This window comes from Dendropsophus ebraccatus, chromosome 1 (genome assembly GCF_027789765.1).
Source record: "Dendropsophus ebraccatus isolate aDenEbr1 chromosome 1, aDenEbr1.pat, whole genome shotgun sequence".
Taxonomy (NCBI): domain Eukaryota; kingdom Metazoa; phylum Chordata; class Amphibia; order Anura; family Hylidae; genus Dendropsophus; species Dendropsophus ebraccatus.
The window spans coordinates 139,836,539-139,848,743 of record NC_091454.1 but is presented as its reverse complement, the minus strand read 5'-3'; the positions used below and the strand labels follow the sequence as shown (position 1 = coordinate 139,848,743).

General features: G+C 41.9%; 1 protein-coding gene across 1 annotated transcript; it reads left to right on the top strand.

Annotated features, from left to right (window-relative positions):
* The first annotated feature begins 1,222 nt into the window (after positions 1 to 1,222).
* Positions 1,223 to 4,827, top strand: LOC138799127 (regenerating islet-derived protein 4-like). Its single transcript, XM_069979940.1, has 6 exons — positions 1,223 to 1,307; positions 1,700 to 1,764; positions 2,584 to 2,678; positions 2,772 to 2,909; positions 3,982 to 4,096; positions 4,665 to 4,827. Exons 2-6 carry the CDS (start codon positions 1,701 to 1,703, stop codon positions 4,730 to 4,732), a joined length of 480 nt encoding a protein of 159 aa, XP_069836041.1. The 5' UTR covers positions 1,223 to 1,307; position 1,700; the 3' UTR covers positions 4,733 to 4,827.
* The last annotated feature ends 7,378 nt before the right edge of the window (positions 4,828 to 12,205 follow it).

The window sequence follows — 12,205 nt, the reverse complement described above, 5'->3', positions numbered from 1 at the left end:
GCAGGGCTCTCATACGACTCCCTTTTTGTTTCTATTTGTAGTGTCCAGCACCAGCCACTGCATTATTCTGGACACTTTACCAGCAGGTCTTTGATGCTCCCTGGGTAGTGAGTATACGGCCACTTCAGGTCCCCACTGGAAGCACCATCCCAATTAACATGTGACTCTGCTATTACTGTTTATACATGTTTATGATAATTTACGATTGCGGTTTGTACCATACATTTGTGACCACCTGGCCCCTGATGATAAGACGGACACTGGTCTTTGAAACGCGTTGGAGGTGGTTTATTGGTACTTTTGGTGGATCTGACTGATACATGACTTACCTGACTTCCCATTCTGTGCAATTGGCAACATAGCCTAACAGTGGGTAGTAACTTGTTAGTTGGTCATTTCCGGTGCTTGGTCCTCTCCATCTGTTTAAGGAGATTGGTTGTGTCTCTTATAGTGATTAACCTTTGTAGTATCTATAATACTGGATACTTGTGGTTTGAACCTTGAATAGTAGACAAGGAGACTCCCAGACGTACTTGAGACCGTCACTTTTGTATTTATGTAAATAATTTCACCATTGTACTATACACCTTGTGGAAATAATATTTTATATTTGGAAACAATAAAAGTTATATTTTATCGACTGTCCTTCCCCCTTTATATTCTCTGTAGTGTATATGGGAAGACATACTCACAGCGAGATTGACATCCCGCTGCGAGTATGTAAATGCCGACCTGTTAACCCCCCTGACAGCCGGAGCAAACTGTACCTGCTCCATGCTCCAGCATGCTTCATGGACTCCTATCATCTGGATGTCCTGCTCAGCCAATCAGTGGCTGCGGCGGGGCAGCACACTGTTTGGCTGAGTGGGACGTCCAGCCAGGAATTCGCAGCAAGTATGTCTTCCCATACAAACTACAGGCAAGGGATCTGTAGCGGATTTTGCTGCAAATTTGCATCGTTACATCCGCTGCGGATCCGGTAGGTGTGAAGGCCCCCTAACACAGAAAACCTTCTTACACAATTTACCTACGGATATTTCAGAAGACACCAAGATTATTTTACCAAGAGTCTTTGTAACTATTGATATAATTTCTTCATATGTATAACATAAGGGTGTGAGGTTAAAGCCCTACAATTGACTGTAATAGCCATATCCTTATTGCCTGTTCCTGTCTGTGTTACCTGCCCTCCATCTGTTACACAATCCCCACCTCTCAGAAGTCACGAGTAGTAGCATCTGCTCATATAAAGGTCCCTTCCAAAACATTTCTTCCCACTTACAGAGCGGGTCTACTTTCTGGAGCAGGTAAGATAGGGGCAGTTAAAAGACCTGTGATTATAGGTCATACTAGTCATACTAAAAAATGTCCTGTGATTATAGGTCATACTAGTATAGGACATACTAGTGTTATTATTAGATATAGAAATCTTATCACATTAGCTTTGCTACAGGACTGTTGTAAACTAGAAGAGACACTGTATGTAAAAAAAAAAAATGCCTGTACATGTCCCATTTGCCAATGTCTCTTATGGCACAGGAAGAGCTTTGGTCCTCCTCTGCCACCAGGGCCTAGATGCAACTGCTGTCTTTGCATGCCTTGTAGACCTCGGCCATATAATATTAATAAACCACCATTGCCTGCTTTACAAAAATACATTTATCTAAATATTATATCTAAATATTATTTTTGTCTCCAGGATGTCATCTTCCTTGGGCTTTGCCCTTCTGGGCTGTTTGATTCTTGGAGTGTCTCTCTCAGAAGGTAAGGAAAATAGACTAGATAGGAGCAGCATGTATTTAAAGTATATTGGCATTTTCTTTATAGCAACTAAAAAAGATTATATAGCAGACCTACTGTATATGTAGGCTCTATTCAAGGGAGACTCTATGTTGTCCTAATAGATGGAGATAGATAGATAGATAGATAGATAGATAGATAGATAGATAGATAGATAGATAGATAGATAGATAGCAAATAGATAATCCACGGCACTCACGGGGTTAAACGGTGAAAAAAGTAAGTGATTTATTGCAGCATTCCAAAACAAGTGTCTTGTTTTGGAATGCTGCAATAAATCACTTACTTTTTTCACCGTTTAACCCCGTGAGTGCCGTGGATTATCTATTTGCTATTTGGGAACGATCTGTGGTCAGGATCCAGGACCGCTGGCACCCGAACATTTTTGAGCAGTGCTGCTTAGATTTTCTGTTACATAAATAGATAGATAGATAGATACTGTAGATAGATAAAGAGACCCCCTACTATTAGGCAGTAATGATATATCCATTTGATATCCATTTGATATCCAGGAGAAGATGCTGTATCCAGCTAGAAAGAGCTAAGAATCATACGAGTTGTTGTTCAGAGATAGAAAATAAATGTGCACTTATAAAATCTTGAAGAATTAGACTCATCTCACCGCACCATGGCTCTTTGGCTTCTTCAGGTCTACCTAGGATGCTTCCATAACCCACTGTACAATATCTCCACAGCCAAAATACAATTCCATACACTTATATACACAATATATTACATTATAAATATTACCTGAGGTATGAAAAACCTTAATCTTTCACACAGGGGCACCTCGTTCTGCATGTCCTCCTGGATGGTTTTTCTACAAATCTCATTGTTATGGATATTTCCGGTTCAGATTGCCCTGGTCTGAAGCTGAGGTGAGAAAACAAGAGAGCAGGAAGCCTGCAAGAATTACTAAGATATTGCACATTTTCTGTTTTTTAATGACTCATAACCTTATTGCCTTGCAGTTTGAGTGTGTCAGTTATGGACATGGGGCACATTTGGCTTCAATCTTAGATGAATCAGAAGCATCCATTATTGCAAGTCATGTGGCCGCTTATTCCCCCAATGTAGATATCTGGACTGGACTTCATGACCCTGAGCAGGTAAGAGTGGTCATAACACTTACTATAGATATTGACTATGGGCTGTTAGCAAAATGCTGTAGGTAGAAAGTAATAAAGTATATACTTACCCCAATGTCCTTCTGCTAGTTTCCCGCTGTCCGTATCTGCCTTTAAAGCTTCTAAACTCGTCTCTGAAGTCACAGGTGTCTCAGCCAATCACTAACCTTGGAGAGAACAGCACCGCAGCCAGTAATTTGCTGAGCGGCCTGTCACTTCAGAGATGCATGCAGAAGCTTCAGAGGTGGCTCTGGTCAGCAGGGAACAGGTAGGAGGACACCAGGGAGATGGGCAGGTGAGCATGCATCTTTACTATTTTACTTTACATTGTCATCAGCATGCACACAGAGCGATGCATGGTCAGCAGCCGATGATTCTTAAACATGTTAGAAGACAATAAACAGCAGATGATAGGCTCTTTGGCAGCTTTTTTTTCTTTATTACATTGGGCGATATCAGCCCGAATTAGCCTGATTCGGGAGTTATTTGCTCCGGGTAATAGGGCCCTAAGCCAAATATGTAGGTATAGACTCAAATATTGAAGCTCAGCAACCAAAGAAATACTTTTTTTTGCCATTACACATAGGAAAAATGGTCAGCAGCTTAGGCTCCTGTCATTAAGAAAACTGCATCAAATCCATGCCCCAAGAATACAAATGTATGTCAATATAAAACAAATACCATACAAACCAATACTTGCCATGACTGCCGAGTGCAGTACAAGTTAATTTAGCACCAGACAATGCAATGTTATCCTGAAGTCTCTATGATGTAAAAGAAAACGTGATTCATCAAACCAGGCCACTTTCCATTGATCTATCATCCAAGTCTAGTGCCCACTGGGTGTTCTTCTGGCACTAGCCAGGGGTCAGCATCATTACTCTGGGAGGCCTGTGGCTATACAGCAAACTGTGTAATGTATTCAGTTTTCTGTCATAGCTAGCATTGCCTTACTCAGCGATTTCTGCTACAATAGCTCTCATGTGGCAATATTTGTGTAAGTTTGCTCTGATGCTTTGTCACTTCATTCTATGTCATATTTATTCTGTCTTAGAACCGTCGCTGGAAATGGAATGATGGATCAATGTATAATTATCGTGCTTGGAAGAATGGAGAGCCTAATAACTTGAATAACGTTGAGAACTGTGGGGAGTTGACCATTGAAACAAGTAAGTAATATTATTGCAGAACAAAGCCTGTAATGTCCAGTATATTTTGCTCAAAGTCCTTGAGAATCCAAGCTGAGAAAATAGTTGCCTTTGACCAGATAATACCAGACTGTCTATATCATTCATTTTCAAAGGCAAAGTCAAAACTAACTTTCATTTGTTCAATTATATAAAAGTTCTGAAAGAAACCTTTAAACTAAGTTTGTGCATTCCTGTGCACACTCAATGTCTATACAAGGAGGACTGTAGACATAGGTAAAGGTTGCACACCATGTTACCTGCACTTACAATAAACCTGCTCGGGAGAAGGTGTAGATTTGTATCATAATTTAGGCCTGCGAGCGGGCGTAAATCATGATAAATCTGGTGTGGGAGAATGCAATGCCACCTGCCCACCCATCAGGCAAGCGGGGTATATGACTGGCGTACACCACAGAAAAGGGTCAAATCTGCCCCTTATTTATGGCGTACGCCTCAGGGGCATCTGGATAGATTCCCCCTAAATATATAACATAAGTAGTGTTGAATAAGTATGTGGTTCATACTTCCCCCTTCTCTCTGTTTGCAGATTTCCGCAAGTGGAATGATGCTCCATGCTCAGAACAAAACCACTTTGTGTGCAAATACAAACCGTAAGAACATGATCATACTTTGGGAAATGCCAGGAGGAGGGTCACAATATGAAGCTTTTACTGCACGCTGGAAATCTTAATAAAATATTTTTACCAATATTTATGGTGTTCAGTAATCACTGCTATAATATCATGCTTTATGGGGAATTGGTGTGCTTGAATTACATAATTGCTTTCTCTAGAACAAGCAGGTTAGGCTTCAAGTGAATACGACAGGTTATGTGATGTGTAATGTGATCTTGTACAGTGGCTGGGTATCAAAGTTCACCACGAAGAACAAGAGTGAGAAGGTCAGCCATAGCACGCTTGGAATGGCACATACTTTGTCCAAAACGGTGAGAGTTCCGAGGACAAACAGACCCGCAAGATTCTAAGTTAGCTGCAGAAAATGGTTCTAGCTGACATTCTACTGAAGCCTCCAAGTCTCAAGCTCCTCAGGCACTTTATAACGCACCTTGCTTAAAAACGCACTGCAATGAATGGCACTTATTGCTTAGCTTACATTTATTGTAGGCTGTACTGTCATTACCTAGAGGCATCTGACATTGCTGTTTTATGCTGTAAAACTAATTTATAGGACATATATAAAGAATACATCAATGGTAAAAGATAGAGGCACATGGTATATTCCAATGCCTTCTTTTGAATCACAGTATATCGTAAAATACTTTGCTTTACTTGCCTTGTTCTGAGTTATGTTATATAACCCCAACCACTGATGTATGTCAGAAAGGGAAGCCTGGTTATGACAACTCGTGCGGCCAATCCAGTTATATAAGGGTCCATTTATACAGAAAGATTATCTGACAGATAATCTGCCAAAGATTTAAAGCCAAAGCCAGAAACAGACTAGAAACAGAGATCGTTCATAAAGGAAATACTGAGATTTCTCCTTTTTTTAAATCCATTCCTGGCTTTGGCTTTATATCTTTGGCAGATAATCTTTCAGATAATCTTTCTGTGTAAATCCATAGCACAACAGCAATTCACACAAGGAAAACTTGCAAAAAACAAAAACAAAACTCCTTCAGGAGAATAAAACCAAATGAAGGTGCTGATATGTTATATGCCTCTAGTGAGTCAGTGTTAACAACTATTTAATTTTACCCAGAGTGTTAATTTTACAGTTTTTCAGATGTTAAGTTTTTCTTAAAGAAATTGATGCTTGGAACAAACTTCCAGCAGATGTGGTTGGTAAATCTACAATAACAGAACTTAAACCTGCCCGGGGTAAGCATATATCTATCCTAAGATAATAAGAAGGGAAATACTAAAAGGGCAGACTAGATGGACCCAGTGGTCTTTTTCTGCCGACAATCTTCTTTGTTTCTATGTTTGTTCATGGTGCTGATATCTCCTAATAGTGGGAGGTTGCGAATAAATAGAGCATATGGAATGGGGATGGCCAAAAAATGCAATACCTTGAAATTGCCCTAAATATAGACTTACATTGTGTCTTTTGACCTCCTAAAGATTTTGCCACTGCCTCTCCAATAATCTGCTTCATGTTTGGGAGGTATGGAATACCTCAGGACCTGCTACCGAAAAATAACTGTAGCTCAAGTTTGACATCTGGGATGAAATTGATCTAATGTGCAGTATTTCATAGAATATACTTGATTGTCCAATATGTAATTATTTTAAAGCTTAAGCACTTTTGATTTTTTTTTCTATTTCTTACCTTGTTTTCAGGATGAGATAATAAACTCACTTTGCCTAACATTAATTTTCAATTTTGTCATTTTCTATTAACATTCGGTTATTCCAATTGTTATTCACTAGAAGTAAACAATGAAGGTTCCTACAGAATGTCAGTAAGCGAAGATCTGGAAAACCAGAAGGACTCAATATAGAAATCATACTGTAAAATGTTAGTTATACAAAGATTAAAGGGGTTATCCAGTGCTACAAAAACATGGGCTTTTTCTTTTAGAGACAACACGACTCTTATCTCCAGTTCAGGTGCGGTTTGCAATTAAGCTCCATTCAGTTCAATGGAACTGAGCAGCAAGCTGGAGACGAGAGAGGGTCTGTCTCTGGAAGAAAGTGGCCATGTGTCAGGACTGGCAAGCACAGACAGGAAAAAGACAGTGGGCCCTGGATCTGAACCCACCCACTGACCCTACCTAATTGCCTCCGTCGACCCTAAACGGTCGCGGACAACCACGAAGGCGTTCCCTACGCTTCGTAAGTGAAACACAGAACAATACGGACAAAACACAATATAGAATAGTGGAACAAGCCGAATCAAACCACACGGGCAACGCAGTACAAAGTCAGTAACACAAGAGATAGTCAAAAGTCAGGCGGAGGTCAGAACACGAGTAAGTCAGGCAGAAGGAATTAGGACGGGGTTCGCAGGAATAGGACAGGGGGAGCTGGGATCAGAATGAACTAATAGCCAGCGATTACTAACTGGCTTTGACTTTACTTTATACTGGATCAGGAGCCCGAACCAGACGCTGATTGCAACAATGCAGCTGCAGCGCTGCAGGCCGAGCGGCAGAGCCATCTGCCACTCAGCCTGCACGAGAGCCGCATCAGCTGTGCCGGCCGGCTGACTATCACGTGAGACCGCGGCGTCCCCGGTTACTAGGGACGCCGTCGGGTCTCCGTGATGTCACTCGGCTCCAGCGGGCGGAGTGCCGGCGCGCTCTCGAGCCGGCCGCCAGAGCCGAGCCTCAAGAAGACGCCGCAGGAGCCAGGTCAGGTGAGTTCCTGACACCATGTTTTTGAAGCGCTGGATAACCCCTTTAACATGGATTTGATGAAACTATAATAGTCCATTAACAAATAAAGGATACAGCTTTTTAACAACAAAGATTTTGCACAACAAACTGCGCAATATAAAAAAAAATAGTTATGAACATTGTAAAGATTCTAGATTCCACCTTTCATTCCTCACAGATTCTTTGAAAAAAAAAGTTGGAAAAAATTCTATTCTCCCCCTAAAACTTCTTTTACTCTTTCCAGCCAAATGTTTGAAAAGAAAAAATGGTCTTTATGTGGGTACACAGAATGCAGGTTATTGTATCTAAAGGAGGTAGTAACATGTAGAAGCACACAAATAATATTACAATACAGTTTACCCAGTCTGTATGGCTGGGCTTAGAATGGCACCTGTCCCCTAGCTGTTTTGTGTATGCTGTCTATGTAAAGACGTGTTATGCTGTGTGAAGTGTATTTCCTTGTAAATTGTAGTTGAGAGGATCCACAACTCCAAAATTTAAAAGCCAAACTCTTTATTTCATATTCTTAAAAAACTCCAAACATTGACAAAAAAAACATGCCAGTGTGTTTCCAGATGAAGTCCCTTAGTCATGGCAATTAAACAGTACAATGTTTCATGCTTACAGAGAAGGATATAATGGCCACCCTACTTAGGAAGAGCCCCAGAACATGGGTGGAACATACAAAACCATGTGACCGAATGCTAAGTAGGGAAATGCAAGCACTTGGCAACGTGATCAGAATTAGATATACAAATGTTGTGATGCCTTCATAAATATAAAAAAGATCAATATTTAAACCATGTGGAGCTTGTGTGTAACTGCAGGATCCAAAAGGCCTCCCTTTTCTGAAGTAAATGCACCCAATCTCCTTCTCAGTGCGTTCATTGCACTCTGTCAAGTGGCACATACAGCCAAACTTGAGAGCTCCCCCTCATCCAAAAGATTACAAGAAAGGCCAGATATGGATTTGTTATGTATACTGTAGTGTGCAGAAACCACTTATTAAATGTGCTCCGAAATTCTTATCTTCAATTAGCATTTTGTGTGGTTTGTTTTGTCATAAATGCAGAGTGAACAGCTAGGTGAGATGTGGTGCAGTACAAATCTGCAACTAATTCCACTAAAGTCCCAGAATCACGTATAAAATCTAACTTTTATTAGATATGCATTAAAAGTAAAAAATGTATTAAAACAAGTGTTCTACACATATGAAATCGGCACTTCGCAACAGATCTAGGGTGTTGACCCTCTGATAGACTGGTATACTTAGGGATAGATTAGCCCAGATGTATAAAGATGGAACCAGACTTCAGAAAAATTTGCAATAAACAAGTATCTCTGTCTCAATCCAAGTCTCTACGCGTTTCACCCAGATATATCCCTGGGATCATCAGGAGACCTTCACAAAACACAATGGTTACTGTTTAGAGATTATATAGAATTGTTGTGTTTAAATAAATAGAAAAATCAGATAAATATAGAAAAGGGTAGGAGACAAGTGGGGTTATATATAGTGTGTACTCTGTATGTATATATGCTTCATGCACTTGCCAGTTTCTGTGATTGTACCTGCTGTATGAGACTTTTTTCATCTTCCAGGATTGGATGTTCCTCTAGTACTCGGCAGACATAGCTAGTATATGCATGGTTGCCATAGATTATCATAGAGGTTATGTATGTTATCATATTTACATGTGGCTTGTGACATCATAGGATACTAGTATCTAACCTGAACCCCAAAGGACTGTCTCTGAAGGTCATTGCTATCCCTATTGGTCATACATACAGTTTCTGACGTATAATACTGCAGCCATAAAAGTGTACTCCTGATTGTGTGTGGTTTGTCTGTGTCTTGGGGTTATCCTGACCTGTCGCTCCAAGTGCTTATCGGAGGCCGGGCCGGGGTGAACACCCGACGCACACACAGAGTACACACACTATATCCCCACTTGTCTAATACCCTTTTCTATATTTATCTGATTTTTCTATTTATTTAAACACAACAATTCTATATAATCTCTAAACAGTAACCATTGTGTTTTGTGAAGGTCTCCTGATGATCCCAGGGACATATCTGGGTGAAACGTGTAGAGACTTGGATTGAGACAGAGATACTTGTTTATCGCAATTTTTTCTGAAGTCTGGTTCCATCTTTATACATCTGGGCTAATCTATCCCTAAGTATACCAGTCTATCAGAGGGTCAACACCCTAGATCTGTTGTGAAGTGCCGATTTCATATGTGTAGACCACTTGTTTTAATAGATGTCAGGACCAGTCACACCAAACACAAAGAGACAGTGCGCCCTGAGCTCAGCCCCTCCCACTGTCCCTACCTAATTGCCGCAATCTGCCCTAAAATGGCAGCGGACAACTTGGCGGCGATCCCTGGCCTGGATACGTGAAACAATAGGCAAGACAAAACGAACAAACACAATAGGAATAGTCAGCAATCCGGGTCACAACAGTCTGGCAGCAAAAGTACAAAATCAGATCCAAAAGCGTAGTCAGAAAACAGGCAATAAGGTCAGGGGCAGGCGGAAAACAAGGGAGGTCAAAAATACTAAGCAGGAGTCAGGAGAAACCAGAAAACAGACCACACAAGCAGGCAGAGACAAGTCACTAACCGGCAAGGCACAGGCAGAAACAGAAATCTTAAATAGGACACCAGGAACCAAGTCCAGAAGATGATTGGAGGGACCAGCTGTCAATCACTGAGGCAAGGCAGGTTAACTGTTACATGACCAGAGGAAACTTTGCAGCACAGACACGGGTGGGGCAGGGAAAACAATTAGCAGACCAGAAGAAATAAGACACAGTTCAGACAGGGCAAAAACAAGGCAAACTAAACACAGAATAAATGGAAGATTATGGCCAAAATCGCAGTCTTTGGCGCAGAGGTCTAATCTTCGCAGCAGAGGGTGGCACTGATGCCTTTTCAGGCGCGATCATGACATTACCCCCCTTTTATGAGGGGCCTCTGGACCCTCACCAGACCTAGGAGGGAAAGGACCTCTTACAATGCATGTCTCGATGTCACTGGAAATGTCATCGTCCGTCTCCCACTCATCAGAATCAGACTCCAAGAGATAGGTAACTGGTCTGACAGATCTCCCATAACTGCTCAAATCAATAACAGACACAGATCCAAATTCTGCCTTACATGAGGACACAGACCTAGTACCATCACCAGGACATACAGAGCCAATTTCCACCTTACACAAATTAGCAGACATGGTATCCTCGGCGGGACACACAGAGCCAACTTCCACATTGCCCGAACTTACTGACATGTTATCAGCGGGACAATGCACAACAACTACACCCACCTGGGCGCCCAGATGACCCTCCTGGTAGTCATCTGGACGCTGATGATCTGGCCTTGAAGGACGCTTGGCACAAAAACTGATGAAGTGTCCACTTTCTCCGCAGTAAAAACAGAGTCCATTCCTTCTTCTGAGTTCCTTACGGGCCAGAGATCTTTTAATTTTGCCCAGTTCCGGAGGTTCCTCCATGGTGACCAGAGGACAAGACATAGTAGGCAGAGGTTTGGAGGGGACAGAAGAAGGAACATTAATGACACAGGGGTGGTCTAGGCGCGGTCTTAGTGTGCGATCAATAGAAATCGCTAGAGCAATGGCCTGTTCAAAGGAGCTAGGGGTGGGGTGACTAAGCCAAGCCTCTTTAAAGGTCAAAAATGTGTTCAGGTCCCCTGAACACTTGTCAGGCTCCTTGAGCGTGACCACTGGGGTGGCAGGAGTGGTAGCTGGTAGCTGCTGGGCTAATAGCTGGACCTGATTGGCCAGCTCAGAAACGAGGGTAGCAAGACCCTCAAAGCAGGCAGATAACTCCTGTGCGGAATCCATTACTGGCCACAGGTAAGGAGTTAAAAAAAATATTGTGTGGCCGGTTATTATGTCAGGACCAGTCACACCAAACACAAAGAGACAGTGAGCCCTGAGCTCAGCCCCTCCCACTGTCCCTACCTAATTGCCGCAATCTGCCCTAAAATGGCAGCGGACAACTTGGCGGCGATCCCTGGCCTGGATACGTGAAACAATAGACAAGACAAAACGAACAAACACAATAAGAATAGTCAGCAATCCGGGTCACAACAGTCTGGCAGCAAAAGTACAAAATCAGATCCAAAAGCGTAGTCAGAAAACAGGCAATAAGGTCAGGGGCAGGCGGAAAACAAGGGAGGTCAAAAATACTAAGCAGGAGTCAGGAGAAACCAGAAAACAGACCACACAAGCAGGCAGAGACTAAGTCAATAACCGGCAAGGCACAGGCAGAAACAGAAATCTTAAATAGGACACCAGGAACCAAGTCCAGAAGATGATTGGAGGGACCAGCTGTCAATCACTGAGGCAAGGCAGGTTAACTGTTACATGACCAGAGGAAACTTAGCAGCACAGACATGGGTGGGGCAGGGAAAACAATTAGCAGACCAGAAGAAATAAGACACAGTTCAGACAGGGCAAAAACAAGGCAAACTAAACACAGAATAAATGGAAGATTATGGCCAAAATCGCAGTCTTTGGCGCAGAGGTCTAATCTTCGCAGCAGAGCGTGGCACTGATGCCTTTTCAGGCGCGATCATGACAATAGATTTTTTACTTTTAATGCATATCTAATAAAAGTTAGATTTTATACGTGATTCTGGGAAATTAAATATAATTTAGACGTATTTGGACCGTGGTTATTGCACGCCCATACGAGGTGGTGCATCTGTGATTTCTAATT